Below are 18,439 nucleotides of genomic sequence, written 5' to 3'. Positions count from 1 at the left end.
TGATTTGTTCTCGCTTTTTTTTTTCTTCTGTTCTTGTAGGTCCTCGTACTTGTCTTCTAATAATTGCACTGTGAAATCCACAAATAAATAACAATGTAAAATTGAATGTGCGGGTGGTTGGATGGGAGCATCACCCTTGAATCATATACCTATGATGTTCGCATGGGTGTACGATCCGATAGTGATGTCGTTTCTTCTTCTCTTTACTAGCCTATCCTGCTTCTTTGGTTTGTAATTGTATTTTTGACAGGAGATATTTTTTTTCTGTAAATCTTCTGCCTGTTTGTTCTTGGTTATTTATAATTTAGCTTATGATATCTTTAGGTTATTATTTTGATTTACATTTGTACTATTTTTCTTGGATTGCTTGTTTTTTTGTTTCAGCGGTCTCTCATATAACCTCAATTGTGTTGGAAGAGACCTAAAGCAACAAACAAACAAACAAAAAAATTGAATGTAAGCTTCAATTTCATATACGAAAACAGATAAAATGGACGTTTCGGGTTTCCCACTTATCAACAAAACAGGATGAATGAAACACTACAGATGAGAGATAATGTGGTAGTGGCGTTGTTAACGTCATTGTCACACATTATCTCATTCGTCTGTAGTGTTTCATTCATCCTGTTTTGTTGATAAAGGGGAAACCCGAAACGTCCATTTTATCTGTTTTTGTAATTAAATTGAAGCTTACATTCAATTTTACATTGTTATTTATTTCTTCGAGCTTCGAGCAGCAATATTTACATTATGTGAAATCCACATTAAGTCAACACTCTTAAAAAGTCAACTTCAGGTTAAAGTCAACATTTCTTGTTGGTCCCAAATATTCTGTCCTTTATCCAAGTCTAAGTGTGTTCCATCATCGAGGGGGTCCGGATAGCTCAGTTGGTAGAGCACTTGCTAAACAAGCAAAGGGACAAAGATTGAACCCGAATGCAGTCGAGATTTTTTTTCTGAACCCCCTGTACACTCAGCTGTGATGATTGGGTAGCTGGGTCTGATAGTTCTGGTGGGAAGTACTTTGCGATAGACTAGCGTCATATCCAAAGGGTAGCAAGCAATGCTATTGGCTGATTCATGCCATAGAAACAGGGATAAACTGTGGCTCTGACTGACTCCTTCCATCATTGATAATGAAGAAGTCAACATTGCTTTATGTCAACCAGTGTGGCTATGTGGTCTAGTGGTATTTCACTCCCTTTCGGATCGGAAGGTCCTGGGTTCGAGCCTCACTCGGTGCATAGTTGAGTCCTTGGAAAACTCTTTACTCACACTCTCACTGTACTCAGGTGTAAAATGAATACCTGGTCGTTAACAGTGTTGTCTCTGTCTGAAAAAAATTGCAACATCGCCTACCAGGCACCATGTCCTCCCAGTAAAGGACTCCAGCCAGGACCAGGACAAAACTTAGTAATCCCATTCCAAGACAAAGACAGAGAGCAAGTTGGAAAACAGATATAGGGGGGATAGAAGACATACTAAGTACCTCCCTCCCTGGCCACTATAGAAGGCAGGAAAAGATTCCGGTTTGAGTTTTTCACATTTTAATCAATCAATATTGAAAGGACATCTGTGGAATCAAAGCAGTGATGAATCAGTGCGGCTATGTGGTCTAGTGGTATGACACTCGCTTTCGGATCGGAAGGTCCCAAGTTCGAGCCTCGTTCAGTGCCTAATTGAGTCCTTGGAAAAAGGCTCTTTACTCATATTCCCTCACCATACTTAGGTTGAAAATGAGTACCTGGTCGTAACAGCGCTGTCTCTGTCCGAAAAAATTGCAATATCGGCTAATTGGCGTCATGTCCCATCTTAACTGTTAACTGTTGCTGTTGGCCAGGGACCCCTTGTAAAGCGCTTTGAGCACATTTAGTCTTTGAGCACATTTAGTGGATATTGCCCTATATAAAAGCTCTTCTTTTTAAAAATCAAAATGATAATCAGAACAAAATCTTTTCCTTAATTTTTTTTTCAATCCATCAACAAAAACATTGAATGGCCAATTGGTCAACAACTCAATCACATCTAGTTAGTTACCCATCACCTCAAAATGGTATTATGTCGCGGTGGTTTAGATGGCGACAATGGAAGGCATAGTTTGAAATAATGCGAGACGTGTGCAGACATTTGTGAGGTGCTCTTGGGAAGTGGTCTACATTACATGTCGCTGGAAGTACTTTTGAGAAAATATGGCGAAACAAGTTCATAAGATGAAAAAGACAGGACACTGGGCTCATCACCTCATAATATCTTATCCAGAAAACGTGTGGAGTGGGCACTGACTTGATTGTTTTTGTTTTTAAGGGTTTTACGGCGCTTGCAACACATTAAGGTCATATCAGCGCCAGTAAAAAGGAAGGAAATGGGATAGTAAAAAGTTCTAGAACTACAATTAAAGCACAAAAGAAAAGGTAAGACAAAGGGGAATTGGTTCAATAGGGAACAGATGTAGATTCCAAGAGCACACTGTCAAAGTACTTAGTTTGAGATCACCTAAAAGTCTCATCCAGACACAAGCACAGGTCCCAACTAAAAGGAATACACTCAAATGTTTACCAATCATATAATATAATATGTAAACTAAACATAATACAATGCATAACAGAGAGATGATTTACAAGGAAAAAAAATATCATCTCCCAAAACTATAACTATACATTCGACTGTTTCCCTCCCAGCCAAGGAACTCCGGCAAGGATCAGGACAAAACTATGAAATCTCATTCCAAGATAATAACAGGAAACAATTGGAAAACGGGTATGGGGGATATAAGACACAGCATGTACCACCCTGCCCACTATGGGAGGTCAGGATCCCCACCCAAGGCACTGACTTGTACTTGTGTCAATAATGATGAGAAAAATAGGGTATGGAGACGTGACAGATGAAAAATGAGAATAATAATTTACTGTGACTTTTTATTCTCTGTTTTCAACACCCCATGACATTTTATTCTTTGTTTTACAAGGAAAAAAATATCTCCCAAAACTAACAATACATTTGACTGTTTCCCTCCCAGCTAGGGTATCCAGTCAGGGCCACGACAAAACCAATTAATCTCATTCCAAGAGAAAGACGGAAAGCATGTTGGAAAACAGATAGAGGGTATAGAAGACATAAATGTACCTCCCTGCCCACTATGGGAGGTCAGGAACCCCACCCAGAGAGCTAAACTGTGGGCTGTAAAAAAAAAAAGTCATGTAGTAAATATTACGATAGCTTCGAAAGAACAAAATACCAAAACACGAAACGTTTCAGGGTCAAAGCCTTTCTTCAGCCAATCAATAAATACAAGACGTCAAAATGTCAACACATCAATCAATCACAATCACATGAAAACCAGACAGACGCCAGTCATGAGCTCATCTCGTCGGCAAATACCTACTGTGACGTCATCGTATTTGTTGTTTTTGTTTTTAAGGGTTTTACGGCGCTTGCAACACATTAAGGTTATATCAGCGCCAGTAAAAAGGAAGAAAATGGGATAGTAAAAAGTTCTAGAATTACAATTAAAGGACCCAAGAAAAAGTAAGACAAAGGGGAACTGAGAACAAATAGGGATCAGATGTAGATTCCAAGAGCATACACCAATGTACTTAGTTTGAAATCACCTACAAGTCTCATCCAGACACAAGCACAAATCCCAACAAAGAGGAACACACTCAAATGCTTACATTATACATTCAAAATAAAAATAATAATACATAACAGAGAGATGATTTACAAGGAAAAAATTATCATCTCCCAAAACAATAACTATGCATTTGACTGTTTCTCTCCCAGCTAGGACCCCGGCCAGAGCCAGGACAAAACCAAGTAATCTCATTCCGAGACAAAGACAGAAAGCATGTTGGAAAACAGATATAAGGGGATAGAAGACACAGTATGTACCTCCATGCCCGCTATGGGAGGTCAGGATCCCCACCCAGAGACGTCAAAATGCCAACACATCAATCACAATCACATGAAAACCAGACAGACGCCAGAACAAGTCATGAGTTCATCTCGTCGGCAAATACCTACTGTGACGTCATCGTATATGATGCCGATCAGACATGCCAAGACAATTTGGTATTTTTGCTCCTTTTCCAGGCCGTTATCTCGTCTTTGCTGATTACTTTTTACAACCTGCCATTGGTGACAAACAATAGAATAGTATAATTCCCCCTCTCTCTTCCCCCCCCCCCCCCCCCCACTCGCCTTCCAATCGCCCACCACCTCCTCCTCCTCTCCCTCTAGCAATTTCATTTTCATCACATTACTCACCCCAACATGATACTGTTTTGAGATAAATGTCTTTTTCTTATTAAAGTATTTAAAGTAACAACATTTTAGTTCTCTAAAATGTTTGATTAAAAAAAAATACTGTTTTTAAGGTCATATCAGCGCCAGTAAAAAGGAAGAAAATGGGACAGTAAAAATTTATAGAAAGACAAAGCACCCAAGAAAAGGTAAGACAAAGGGGTATTGGTTCAAATAGAAACAGATGTAGATTCCAAGAGCACACCATCAAAGTAGGCTTAGTTTGAGATCACCTAAAAGTCTCATTCAGACATAAGCACAGGTCCCCAATAAGAGGAATACACTCAAATGTTTACAAATCATATATAATATGTATACAAAACATAATACAGTGCATAACAGAGAGATGATTTACAAGACAAAAAATATCATCTCCCAAAACTAACTATACATTTGACTGTTTCCCTCCCAGCTATGGTATCCAGCCAGGGCCAGGATAAAACCAAGTAATCTCTTCCCAAGACAAAGACAGAAAGCAAGTTGGAAAACATAGTTAAAGGGTGTTAGAAGACACAGTAAATGCCTCCCTGCTCACTATGGGAGGTCAGGATCCCCACCCAGAAGCCAAAAATAGATTCTCCCCCCCCCCCACACACCGTTCCACACAACAATAAAACCCCACCCAGCATTTACATCAAGACAACATGGCAGGTCTGTTCGTGTCAAACACACAAAATACTGTCATAATCATAACACACGATGTGTGTCAAATATGAATTCGTTGTCAATTCAATTCATTTTCTCCGGCCATTCAACACGCATTCGAATTGAATTTCGTTTCCAGAATTTCAACATCACTTTGGAACACTTCTAGATTATATCAACATCTAGTACAACAAGACTTGAACAAAATTGAAGATAACGACTTAAATAGAGAAAAAAAAAAGAACTCTCAATTAATAAGGAACGCTTCAGGCTAAAAAACCTTCTTCAGCCAAAGACAGTAATGAGGAAGCAGTTATAAAATACATACAGTTAAAGAGACAATTTGAAAAGTCAAAACATTTACACATTGAAATTGAGAAGGTTTTTCTCAATTTTTTAAAGCCCAGTTTAAAATTATCTGTGTTGATTTTAGATCTAATGAGAAAGCAACATAGTGGGTTTTGTTTGTTCAGTGTGTGTATTTCCATAACGCTGTAAGCTTTCCCACTTTTCCACATCGCCCATGTCGTTTAGCAGGTCAGTCGAGACCAGGTCCCAGTCCCAGAATGTAGCTGTTGCGTTTGATGACAACTTGTTGTAGCCAGACAGGAACTGGATATTTTGTAGTGTGGACCAGTGGAGCCAGACCATCAGGAGATGCGACTGTCATGACATTCAACCAATGTAGGGAGACGGAACTCTGGTAAGGTAAGGTAAGCCCTTAGAGTTTTGAATTTTCGGAGTTGTAGCGTTATATCAGATTTTATCATTATTATCCTTATTATCATCATCAACATTATCATTAAAAGTGTTTGAGCCCAATGGATTCCAATTGTTCTTTATCATTATTTATTTATTTCTGTTGTTGGTTGTTGTTGTCATTGTTATATTCAGTTTTGTTCAGACCACAGCTTGAAACGACTTTTTCTATCACATTTATTTCAACTTGTATTATAAAGGAAGACTGTACACAGCATGAAAAAAAAAAACGGACATAATTTACGATTCTTCTTCAAGTGAACTCAGTAAAGGTGGCGATTACTATAGATGTGAAAATCAATAAAATAATGACATTTATTTTTGCTTTGTTTTTGTTTTTAAGGGTTTTAAGGCGCTTGCAACACATATGGTCATATCAGCGCCAGTAAAAAGGAAGAAAATTGAATAGTGAAAACATCCTAGAGGTACAATTAAAAGGACTTGAGGAAAAAGTAATACAAAGGGGAATTTGGTTCAAATAGGGAACAGATGTAGATTCCAAGAGAACACTATCAGTGTCATTACTTAGAGATCACCAGGATAAAACCAAGTAATCTCATTCCAAGACAAAGACAGAAAGCAATTGGAAAACAGGTATAGGGAGATAGAAGACACAGCAAGTACCTCCCTGCCCACTATGGGAGGTCAGGAACCCCTATTTTTTTAAATTGAGGTTAATTCCTGGTGGTCTGGAGTGTATTTTTATTTCAAGGTCCCGATATAACTCGGATGCTTTGTAACTTGTAAAAATCCACAGAGCAAACAGATTTGTGTGACAGGAACATGTGAATGAAGCTCTCAATGATAAAGTGAAGGTCTAAACAGAGAGAAAAATACAAGAAAAACTCTTCCCTAAAAATATAATGACTGGGGATTAAGGTCATTGGGAAGACTCAGGTTCAATATTTAATCAAGGCTGGCTAATTGTTTAAGGATTATTATTTCAAATATTTTTCTTTATGCTTTGTCTGGCACTGTAACATACACGTATCTTTCCTGATTAAAGAAAAAAAAAATCTTGCACTTGTACCAGCTCTACGATTTTTCACGTTCATTATGAAGTTTGGCATCGTCCTCTAGTCTTCTCATTGGCTCTAGTCTTCTTGCTGATGTGACTCAACACAGCAGAAGCAATTCAGACAATCCAATGTGTTACAATGGGCAATAAAATAAAACTGATTTCTTCTTCTTTTTTTAATTGTTTCGTGTAAAACATTAAACAGGCTGTCCCAGTGGCTCAGTTGGTAAAGCACTCGCTTCACATGCAAGGGGACCAAACCAATCCAGAGAGCAGTCAAGATTTTTAAATGACTCCCCTGTCTACCCAGAAGTGATTAAGTTACTGGGTCTATAAGATCTGGCAGAAAGTACTTTGCGATAAGACTAGCATCCTATCCAACAGGTAGCATGTAATCGCTATTGTCTATTTCACGCTATAGAAACCGGGAGCCCAATGGCTGTGAGAACCTACTTGTATACTATTAACACTGAAAACAAGAACAAATTCAAGTATATAAAAAAATGTGTCAGTGCATGACATAATCAGTCGGAAGGTGAAAATTTAGGATTTGCATTTTTTTTTCTTCATTTTCTGAAAGAATTTGCTCCCCCAGAGCATTTTAATATTTATTTGAAGTAAATCGGGTGATTTTTCATGAAGTTATGGTCAGATGTATGGGAAAGGTATCCAGCAACTTTTCTCAAATTTCATACTTTTTCAACTTGACTAGCTGTAAAAAAAATATTAAGAAGTGAAATTAAGCTTTGATATTTCCCGAAGATGTACAAAAAGGGTTGATTTAATCATTTATGACAAGAACTCATTTTGGACAAAAATTGACCTTCTAACTAAACTTCGCAATATCTCAGTTCAAACCTTTTCACCATCCGACTGATGACGTCATTCACTGTGACAAATGTCCTCTAAGAAGTTTGTAATTTTGTATTCTATATATATATAAATACACACAACAGCTGTCTGGAAACAATATCAAATCACTGCATTGGTCAAAATTTAAATTTTATCACATGGTATAACAGGAAATATCGTTTATGTAACATGATATTGAAATAAACATATTCAGGAATTGGTAAACACACACACACACACACACACACAAGCACGCACACACAAAACATGCATAAACGTACAAAGAAAGTAGCTTTCCTCTTTCAAAATTGATCTGATTGAACAACGGAATTGAGTTGCCAGTTTTATCAAACACAGAACAACTGACACGAGGACCCAGCATTAGACAGTAAGGAACGAATGAGACAAGTTTCCGGTGTTATAAAACATGGAACAACTGAAACAAGTTCTATGGGTTACAAAACATAGAAAAATTGAAACAAGTTCTGTAGGTTACAAAACATAGAACATCTGAAACAAGTTCCGTGGGTTACAAAACATAGAACATCTGAAACAAGTTCCATGGCTTACAAAATGTAGAACAACTGAAACAAGTTCTATGGGTTACAAAACAGAACAACTGAAACAAGTTCCATGGGTTACAAAACAGAACAACTGAAACAAGTTCCATGGGTTACAAAACGTAGAACAACTGAAACACGTTCCATGGGTTACAAAACGTAGAACAACTGAAACAAGTTCCATGGGTTACAAAACGTAGAACAACTGAAACAAGTTCCATGGGTTACAAAACGTAGAACAACTGAAACAAGTTCCATGGCTTACAAAATGTAGAACAACTGAAACAAGTTCTATGGGTTACAAAACAGAACAACTGAAACAAGTTCCATGGGTTACAAAACAGAACAACTGAAACAAGTACGCAGTGAGATAAAACAAGGAACAACAGAAACAAATTCTCTGTCTTACAAAACATGGAACTAATGAAAGGAGCTCATCTCCTGACTATTGGAATATCACATTTGATCTATTTATAGTTTGTTCATTCTTTCTTTTCTTGCATAAATATCTTGGGCAGGCTTTTGTGGGTCCAGGTACCGTCAATATTGTCAAAGAACTGAAATGGACAAGTGAGTGAATGAATGAATGGTTGGCTGGATGGATGAAGAATGAATGAATGGTTGGCTGGATGGATGAAGAATGAATGAATGAATGAATTGTTGGCTGGATGGATGAAGAATGAATGAATGTGTAAATGAAGAAATAATTATATAAATAAAAAATATAATGAATAATTATAATAATAATAGATGATGATGATGATCATCATCATCATCATCATCACCACCACCACCACCACCATCATCATTATTATTATTATCATTATTATTATCATCATCATCATCATCATCATCATCATCATCATCATCATCATCATCATCATCATCATCATCATCATCATCCTAGTCATTATTATTATCATCATCATCATATCATCATATCATCATCATCATCATCATCATCATCATCATAAATATCCTAGTCATTATTATTATCATCATCATCATCATATCATCATCATCATCATCATCATAAATATCCTAGTCATTATTATTATCATCATCATCATCATCATCATCATATCATCATATCATCATCATCATCATCATCATCATGATCATGATCATCATAATAAATATCCTAGTCATTATTATTATCATCATTATCATCATTATCAATATTAATATCAATATGACTATAAACCCTCATAACCTTTCCAACATAGGGGAGATCCATGGATTTGCGGTGTCTCTCTCCCTCTCTCTGAAGCTCTTCCAACTGTGGGCACAGAAAAAAATAAAAATCATCATTATTTTCATCAACCCATCATCATCATTCAACAACATCATCATATTCATTGCCATTCTCATCATACATGGAATGATCCCCATTCAGCTTTCATTCAACTCACTCGTCATTCAGCTTTCATTCAACTCACTCGTCATTCAGCTTTCATTCAACTCACTCGTCATTCAGCTTTCATTCAACTCACTCGTCATTCAACTCACTCGTCATTCAGCTTTCATTCAACTCACTCGTCATTCAGCTTTCATTCAACTCACTCGTCATTCAGCTTTCATTCAACTCACTCGTCATTCAGCTTTCATTCAACCCACTCGTCATTCAGCTTTCATTCAACTCACTCGTCATTCAGCTTTCATTCAACTCACTCATCATTCAGCTTTCATTCAACTCACTCGTCATTCAGCTTTCATTCAACTCACTCATCATTCAGCTTTCATTCAACTCACTCGTCATTCAGCTTTCATTCAACTCACTCGTCATTCAACTCACTCGTAATTCAGCTTTCATTCAACTCACTCGTCATTCAGCTTTCATTCAACTCAGTCGTCATTCAGCTTTCATTCAACTCACTCATCATTCAGCTTTCATTCAACTCACTCGTCATTCAGCTTTCATTCAACTCACTCGTCATTCAGCTTTCATTCAACTCACTCGTCATTCAGCTTTCATTCAACTCACTCGTCATTCAGCTTTCATTCAACTCATTCGTCATTCAGCTTTCATTCAACTCACTCGTCATTCAGCTTTCATTCAACTCACTCGTCATTCAACCTGATTGGAGCTGTCATCAAAAATGTCATCAAATTGTTTTGTGTGGCTATGTGGTCTAGTGGTATGAGACCAGCCTTCGGATCAGAAGGTCCTGGGTTCGAAAACCAAGTGGCGCATAGTTGAGTCCTTGGAAAAGGTTCTTTACTCAAATTGTCTCACAATACTCAGGTGTAAAATGAGTACCTGGCTGTTAACAGCGTTGTCTCTGTCCGAAATAAAATTGTAATATAGCCTAATAGGCGACATGTCTCGCCCTAAATATTAATTGTTGCTGTTGGCTTGGGACCCCTTGTAAAGTGCTTTGAGCTCAAGCTTTAATTCTTTGTCCAAGTGTAAACTCAAGTCCTTAAAAATGTAGTCATACTGTAAACGAATCCAAGGGGCAAGCTCAGCAAATTGTCAAATCTTCTTTTGGCTAGTTGTGAGCACTTTTCATGATGTGATTTATTTTGGTAACATTTTGGAATAATAATAATAGAAATTGCTCGAATTATTACATTTATTTTTATCTTATACCTCCCCCTCTCTTTCTCTCTCTCTCCTTATCACGCTCTCTCACCTAATCTGCCACCCCCTCCCACTACCCTCTCTCTCTCCCTTTCTCCACCTCTCTCTCTCTCCCTTCCTCCACCTCTCTCTCTCTCTCCCTTCCTCCACCTCTCTCTCTCTCCCTTCCTCCACCTCTCTCTCTCTCTCTCCCTTCCTCCACCTCTCTCTCCCTTCCTCCACCTCTCTCTCCCTTCTTCCACCTCTCTCTCTCTCCCTTCCTCCACCTCTCTCTCTCTCTCCCTTCCTCCACCTCTCTCTCTCTCCCTTCCTCCACCTCTCTCTCTCTCTCTCCCTTCCTCCACCTCTCTCTCTCTCTCTCTCTCTCTCTCCCTCCCTCCACTTCTCTCTCTCCCTCCCTCCACCTCTCTCTCTCTCTCTCTCCCTTCCTCCACCTCTCTCTCACTCTCTCCCTTCCTCCACCTCTCTCTCTCTCTCTCTCATTCTTTCTCTCTCAGTCCTCTCACCCCTTTCTTGTGTTCAGTGGCCGTGTTGATGTCATTCAACTTGAGGGCAGTCGACACGTGTTGCCACAGACGCCTTGACTCGTGTTCCTCCTGCTTCTCGATGGGTCTCACCGACTTGCGGGTCACGTACAGCTGGGACACGTCGACCGATTGGGTGTCTCCCTGTCAAATGGTTTGAAACAAGTTTGATTCTATCATGACTCATTTAAAAATAAATAAAAAATGAAACAAGGCTAAAACAGACCTGTAGAATCTGTTCTACTGGCCAATGGCTGCACAGTGTGGCCAGTCTTGAAAGGCAAAAATAATAATGTAATCCACTCCAGCTTTCTACAAAAGTACTATAAATGGAACCAATGGTATCATTTTTTTTCATCAGAACATTCAATTGGCCCTAGGGGGGTATTTTAATTGAGATTTTGTACCGAATTCGAATGTCGCTTTGTCTTAGCTTGTCATTCTCATGCTGCCTCAATCAGCGCTCAAAGAGTTAAGAATCAGAAATGTGTTATTTAGAAGTAAATACTGTGTAAATTCCAGAAAAAAAAAAAAGAAAAAGTGTAATCCAGTGTTGTCCCCATTTCATGGGTAATGAAAATGTTGCTGCTTGGAACTCGAATGAAAGGTTTCGCCTTAACAAAACAGGATGAATAAAACACTACAGATGAATGAGATAAATATCTCATTCGTCTGTAGTGTTTTATTTGTTTTATTCAGCCTGTTTTGTTGATAAAGGGGAATTCCGAAACATCCACAGTATCTGTCTTCGTCTAATAAATTTAAGCTTACAATTCAATATTTATCGCTAATTTTTCCCATTTCATGAGTAAAATCAAACACTATTCACAGTGTCCAAACACTGTATAAATATTAACATCAAATCAATACAAGGGAGACAATTGCTTTCTTGAAGACTGTACACCCAATAAAGAATATTGTATTGTAGAAGTTGATGAAAACGACACTTTAAATGTTTTATTTATAAATACATACTTTTCATTTTTGGGTGGGACCATTTTCAGTTTGACAAGTGTTCACAGTTTATATAATTTATAATTTGGCATGGGTTTATAAAATCTTTTTTCTTTTAATCAGGACATACAGTGGCAAAGGTGAAATCCATGACCCCATTCCATTGACCTTGAACTTTACAGATGCTCTCCCCTGTTTTGGTATTCTTGGCATCCGCTGTGACATGATGCAGTTTGCCTCCGTAAAACGGCTGGATTGTGGGAAAAAATGAAAATGAAACAGGCTATCAACAAAAATGAATTGTAACTGTATTCTTTCAGGGAGCCATCTAAGGCTGTTTGGTCTAGTGGTATGACACTGGTCTTCAGAACATAAGACCCTGAGTTCAAGTTCCGAGAGGTGCATAGTTGAGTTCTTGGAAAGGGCTTTTTACTCACATTATCTCACCATACTCAGGTAAAAAATGACCGTTAACAGCCTTGTCTCTGTCGGAAAAAAATTGTAATATCGCCGAACAGGTGACATGTCTCGTCTTTCATGTTAAGTGTTGCTGTTGGCTAGGGACCCATTGTAAAGCGCTTTGAGCACGTTTAGTGGGTATTGGAAAGGAAGTTTCAATCTAATCTACAAAGGCAAATGATGTCGGCTCAAATAAGGCAAACCTTTCGAAACCTGCCAAGGCTGTAGACTGAGAGAATTCATTTTCCTCTCCAGTCCGTCTTGCCCTCCATTTGACCTTTCCTCTCTGTCGTTCTTTTGTGAGTCCAACTCACTTGTCTTAGTTGCTGAACCCTACAGTACAGGAATCGACGCGGATGCTTTATCTCGGAATTAACATTTCTTTCTACCAACCTGTGGATGATCAGTTCTCACTAATTAAATGTTTGAATAGTAATATCAACGTTTTAGGTTACACATATTGTTTTTGTTTGTTTTTAAGGGTTTTACGGCGCTTGCAACACATTAAGGTGATATCAGCGCCAGTAAAAAGGAAGAAAATGGGATAGTAAAAAGTTCTAGAATTACAATAAAGCATCCAAGAAAAGGGAAGACAAAGGGGAATTGGTTCAAATAAGAAATAGATGTAGATTCCAAAAGCACACTTAGTACTTAGTTTGAGATCACCTAAAAGTCTCATCCAGACACAAACACATGTCCCCGCTAAGAGGAACACACTCAAATGTTTTACAAATCAAATATAATATAAAAAAAAACATAATACAGTGTATAACAGAGAGATGATTTACAATGGAAAACATATCATCTCCCAAAATTAACTATACATTTGACTGTTTCCCTCTCAGCCTGGGTATCGGCCAGGGCCAGTACAAAACCAAGACAAAGACAGAAAGCATGTTGGTAAACAGATATAAGGGGATAGAAGACACAGTATGTACCTCCCTGCCAGGTTACACTTAGTTTTGTTTGCTGTCATGTATTTGTTGTGAGTAAATTACAGAACTGTATAGTGTCTATGACACACCAGTTATTCCTGAACAGGAGAGGAAAAAGAATGCACTCAGTTTATAACCTTAGTCTTTTTCTTTTTTTTCGTCATTCATAGAAAATCGCTATTTTTATTTTTTTTCTGCCCATTTATTTTATGAGTCAAAGATGAAAATACTTCGTCTTCATTCCATTAAAGAATAATTTCTTGAGTAGTTTTCCTCTAGTGACTCCACTGTGTCTAGTAGATTTGATGATTTAACTCATTTTTAACAATGAGGCTATTTGGTCTTGTGGTATGATACTTGCTTTCGGATCAGAAAATTCCTAGGTTCGAGCCTCGCTCGGCACATAGTTGAGTCCAAGGAAAAGGCTCTTTACTCACATTCCCTCCTTGTACTCAGGTGTAAAATGAGTACCTGGCCGTGTCTGTCCGAAAAATGTAATATCGCCTAACAGGCGTTATGTCTTGTTCTACATGTTACAAGTTGCTGTTGGTCTGGGACCCTTTGTAAAGCACTTTGAGCATGTTAATTGGATATTGCCCTAAATAAAAGCTCAGGTTTTGTTATTTGTTTTTTTTTTTTTTAATCTGGAAGTCACATGGCAAAACAAGCTCGAGTTAAAACAGTGTTGTTCTTACTTATTCAACAATAGCAACGATTTCCTACCTTGGTATGAAAGATGATGTTGGCTTGGTATCCCGTTTTGTCGCATGTCAAGGAGACTTTATCCCCTAATTCTACCCAAGGAACCGTCAAGATGGACCTGGCATAGGCGCTTGGAAGGCTGAACACATAGTCTTCGTCAAATTCCTCTAAGCGTAACCGAACTGAAAGACAAACATTTAAGCATGAAATATGAGCAGAAGAACTTTATTTGCAAGAAATGAAAGAATTTTATTCTCCAAGGAAAGCTCTTGGGCTTAAATAAAAGGTAAGTACAAAATAAGGTGATTATATTTAATTTGTTTTTATGGCTTTTACGTGTGGCTATGTGGTCTTGTGGTATGACACAAGGTCCTGGGTTCGAGCCTCGCTTGGCGCATAGTTGAGCCCTTGGAAAAGGCTCTTTACTCACATTCTCTCACTGTACTGAGGTGTAAAATGAGTACCTGGCCGTTAACAGCGTTGTTTCTGTCTGAAAAAAATTGTAATATCGCCTAACAGGCGTCATGTAACGTCATGCATGTTAAGTGTTGCTGTTGGCCATGGCCCCCTTCTTGTAAAGCACTTTTGAGCATGTTTAGTGGATATTGCGCTATATAAAAGCTCACCTTTATTTTAGATCAGGCTTTGAATTTGGTATTTTGAGTTTTGATTACTACTTGATAAAATTTGATCCTTATTTGACAACGAGTCCTTTACATAATGTACAATATGATGATGAAAAGAGTAAAAAAGGTAGTTGGACATTTAACAGTAGGTACTTTGGTAAACGTCCATTTGGCCCTCCAGCAGGGAGCCGATAAATGGCTTAGTGGCTGTGACCCGATTTTTTGGACTTTTGAGTGATGGGTCTCAGAAAAAGTTCCATAGATTTTTTGTTTATGGATGGATTTTAATGATTGATGTTTTATTTTCTTCAGGAGAAATTACTCTATCGTTTGGTGTAGTTTATTTTAAAATCAATGACAATTTAGTATAACTTTTGATTATGGATAAAATAGGGTATAATTTAGCTTTGGATAATTAAAAGATTAGAACTTGGTAAATCAAAATTTCATGCTGGCACGTTTATTTAACATCTTAACTTTTTTATAAAATTAAATTCAGGGCAAAGTTGTATACCGCATCCATGAAATTCGTTCCAGTAAAATCCTTACTCAAATCTTAGCGGCCATTTTAGACCAGTTTTGAAATCCAAATGGTGGTTACTACCGGAAATGCAACAATTTTCAGGTCACAAAGTCCGTCAGTAAATAACAAAGGCAAATAGAAGACCATTTTTCAGCCTTTAAACTAACATAACTTTTTTTCTGCTTATCTGATTTTCACAATTTTGGTATCATTAGAATCGTGTTGAAAAGCGCTTTAAAATGATATAGGTTTCATTGAGCTCAATCCAATTTGAATTTTTTACCAAAGTACCTATTAACAGGTCTGTATTAGGTACATCGATGTAATGTATTAATTAATAAGTTTAGCTGCTTTTATGAAATGTTTGGTTACTAACCGCCAAGCTGGTAACATCCCATAATATTTGTTTTATCTAGTTCATTAGTGTTATAAATAAATTACCAAGATTATTACAAGGACCAAGACAACGAGGCTGGAATAGGCTTTTGATGTTTGTTTATTTTTTAGAAGACGGGAGGGAGGAAGAAAGGCATGACAATATAAAACTCACTAGGTAAAGAGTTACACATTAAAAATAGAGTAGTAAGGGAAGTAACCCATTATAATGTAAATTACAATTTATTATGTAGTCATATCCCTTGATATATTACAAATAGAATCCTATTTTTGAGCATCACAAAAATATTTGTTGTGTTGTTGTTTGACAAGATTGATTCAATCCTAATCTTAAAAATGTAGTAAAACACATCACATTATTATTACATTGGCGAATAGGATGGGATGTTGCCAGCTTGGCGGTTAGTAACTAAACATTTCATAAAAACAGCTAAACTTATTAATTGATAAATTACAGCGGTGTACCTAGTACAGACCTGCTAAATGTCCCAACTACCGTTGAGAATAATAATAATGGTGACAAAACAATACCAAATGACCTTGACCTCTCACCTTTCCCTACCATGGAGACCCCTATGGACATGCCCATGAATTTAGACTTGGTATAGATAGAAGCGTTTATCTTCACCTTCTTGCTCGGACATTCAAAGTAAAAAGCTGATACTGGTAGAGGAAATAGGATGAGAAAAGAAACAAAAAAACACATTATTTTACCATAATCCATTCCTACATATTTAATGATGTAGTTATAGAGTCCAAGTGAGGCAGCATCTCTGCTTGTGACAAATCAAACAATGGAGTATAAAATTTAAAAAATGATGTCCTTCCACAACAACAACATAAGATATCGTCGCCTCGGCATTCCACGAAGGAATATAGATAATACATCAAACAAGATGTCTGATGTCAACAGGAATCACCCATGTTGTCACAGTGAGATACCGTCACCTAGGCATTCCATGAAGGAATATTATAGATAACTCATCAAACAAGATGACTGATGTCAACAGGAATCACCCATGTTGTCCAAGTGAGCAAATTGGGGGTTGATAATCTTGCGCAAGGAAGAAAAAAAAAATGGAAGTGCCTGAAGTGGGGCTCGAACCTGAAACCTTCCGGGTCACAGTCCAATGCCTTTACCATTCGGCCACTTTGCCTCCTCACGTTGAGTATGATCAGGTCAAAACTCAGGCTGAGCGTTGTATCCTAGGGTAAGACATTCTACACACATTATACTTGGGTGTCAATGACCTACAAGGTAATACAGACCTGCCTATTATTATGAACAATTCGTAGAATTACGAAATTTAAACTCCAATTTGAGAACTTCATGAGTATCTCCAAGTCATTAAAACTTCAATGAAAATGAAAATTGATGCCAGGCTACATAATTCTAAGGATTTTGAACATTTTTCAAATAGGCAGGTTTGGATAAATATGAAATGACGGACATTTTTTGTTAGTTTTTGTATTATCATTATTATCATTAATATTATCATCATCATCATCATCATCATCATTATTATTATTATTATTATTATTATTATTATTATTATTATTATTATTATTATTATTATTATTATTATTATTATTATTATCATTATTATCATTAATATTATCATCATCATTATTATTATTGCTAGTTAATCTTTATTATCATAATTCTTAGAATAATTTGTTGAGAGAGATGTGATGACTATTGGGCAATGGCCTGAAATAAACATTAGATTTGATTTGTCTTATCTTCCATGGATACGTACTAGGAGGGTGGTGTGAAACTTGTTCAGCGATGTAACTGAGACGATGGTAGGTGGATGACTCTGGGTTGTCCTTCAAGGTCCAGGAACAATGGAATGTCTCACCGATGATGGGGTTGTAGGGTTTTTTAGCTATCGTACCCTGTTGGGATAGGGTGGGTGGGGAGGGGAGAGGAGGGGTGGGTAGGGGAGGGGGGGGGGGGGGGGGGGGAAGGGAGTGAATTCAAGGTAAAACCATGCATGAAACGTTTAAATGTAATACAACCCGGTGAGTTTGATTCTAATATTAAACATATCATGCCAGAACTCGACTTCTGAGGTAAAAATTGTTTTAAAATGTCAGAATAATGTGGCACTCCATGAAAATTCAAAGATTTGTAATATGAAATTTCAAACATATTATGAAGTGACGTGTTAGTTTCTGATACTATAGTTAGAACGACGATGACATCACTCAGGTCTTTGTAACTGTTTTTTGCCACCCACGTTTATGAGAACTTCTTACTAAACTGTATGAACCAGACTAAAAAAATTCATGGTTACCCATAGTTTTGTGTGTTGGCCAGTTATACCTCCGGATGGCAATGTTGTGAACTTCTTAGCCAAGTGCGTACTATCTATAGGACAATACATTTATTCTAAAAATAAAACATGTACCCAAACTTTTATATATTTTTTGACCATAAATTCAATTTTCAGCATCGAAATCATTCTGACAAGAATCCAATTTTCAGGCAACAGGCAAGCTACATAGAGATGGAGTGAGTAGAAAAGTGCCAGAAGACAATAGAGCTAGCTACATATCATTGGGATCAAACGAGAAGTCAAGTGACCAAAATGGCA

At 37.4% G+C, this 18,439-nt stretch overlaps 1 protein-coding gene across 14 annotated transcripts in view; it reads right to left on the bottom strand.

Annotated features, from left to right (window-relative positions):
• Positions 1-7,331: 7,331 nt before the first annotated feature.
• The window catches only part of LOC144978120 (oxysterol-binding protein-related protein 11-like), a 67,124-nt gene continuing 56,016 nt past the window's right edge, over positions 7,332-18,439 (bottom strand). For all 14 annotated transcript variants that reach the window (XM_078923746.1, XM_078923745.1, XM_078923747.1 and 11 more), the window contains 7 exons: positions 17,600-17,738; positions 16,392-16,502; positions 14,316-14,476; positions 12,329-12,448; positions 11,227-11,388; positions 9,350-9,415; positions 7,332-8,693 (listed from right to left, as the gene is read on the bottom strand). In XM_078923746.1, the coding sequence (XP_078779872.1) occupies positions 8,619-8,693; positions 9,350-9,415; positions 11,227-11,388; positions 12,329-12,448; positions 14,316-14,476; positions 16,392-16,502; positions 17,600-17,738 (834 nt within the window). In that variant the 3' untranslated portion in view covers positions 7,332-8,618. The remainder of the gene's footprint in view (positions 8,694-9,349; positions 9,416-11,226; positions 11,389-12,328; positions 12,449-14,315; positions 14,477-16,391; positions 16,503-17,599; positions 17,739-18,439) is intronic.

The sequence above is a fragment of the Berghia stephanieae genome, chromosome 8 (assembly GCF_034508935.2).
Source record: "Berghia stephanieae isolate SIO BIC M18660-M18661 chromosome 8, UCSD_Bste_1.3, whole genome shotgun sequence".
NCBI lineage: Eukaryota > Metazoa > Mollusca > Gastropoda > Nudibranchia > Aeolidiidae > Berghia > Berghia stephanieae.
Note: the sequence above shows the minus strand (reverse complement) of the source record. Positions and strands in the feature narration are given on the sequence as shown.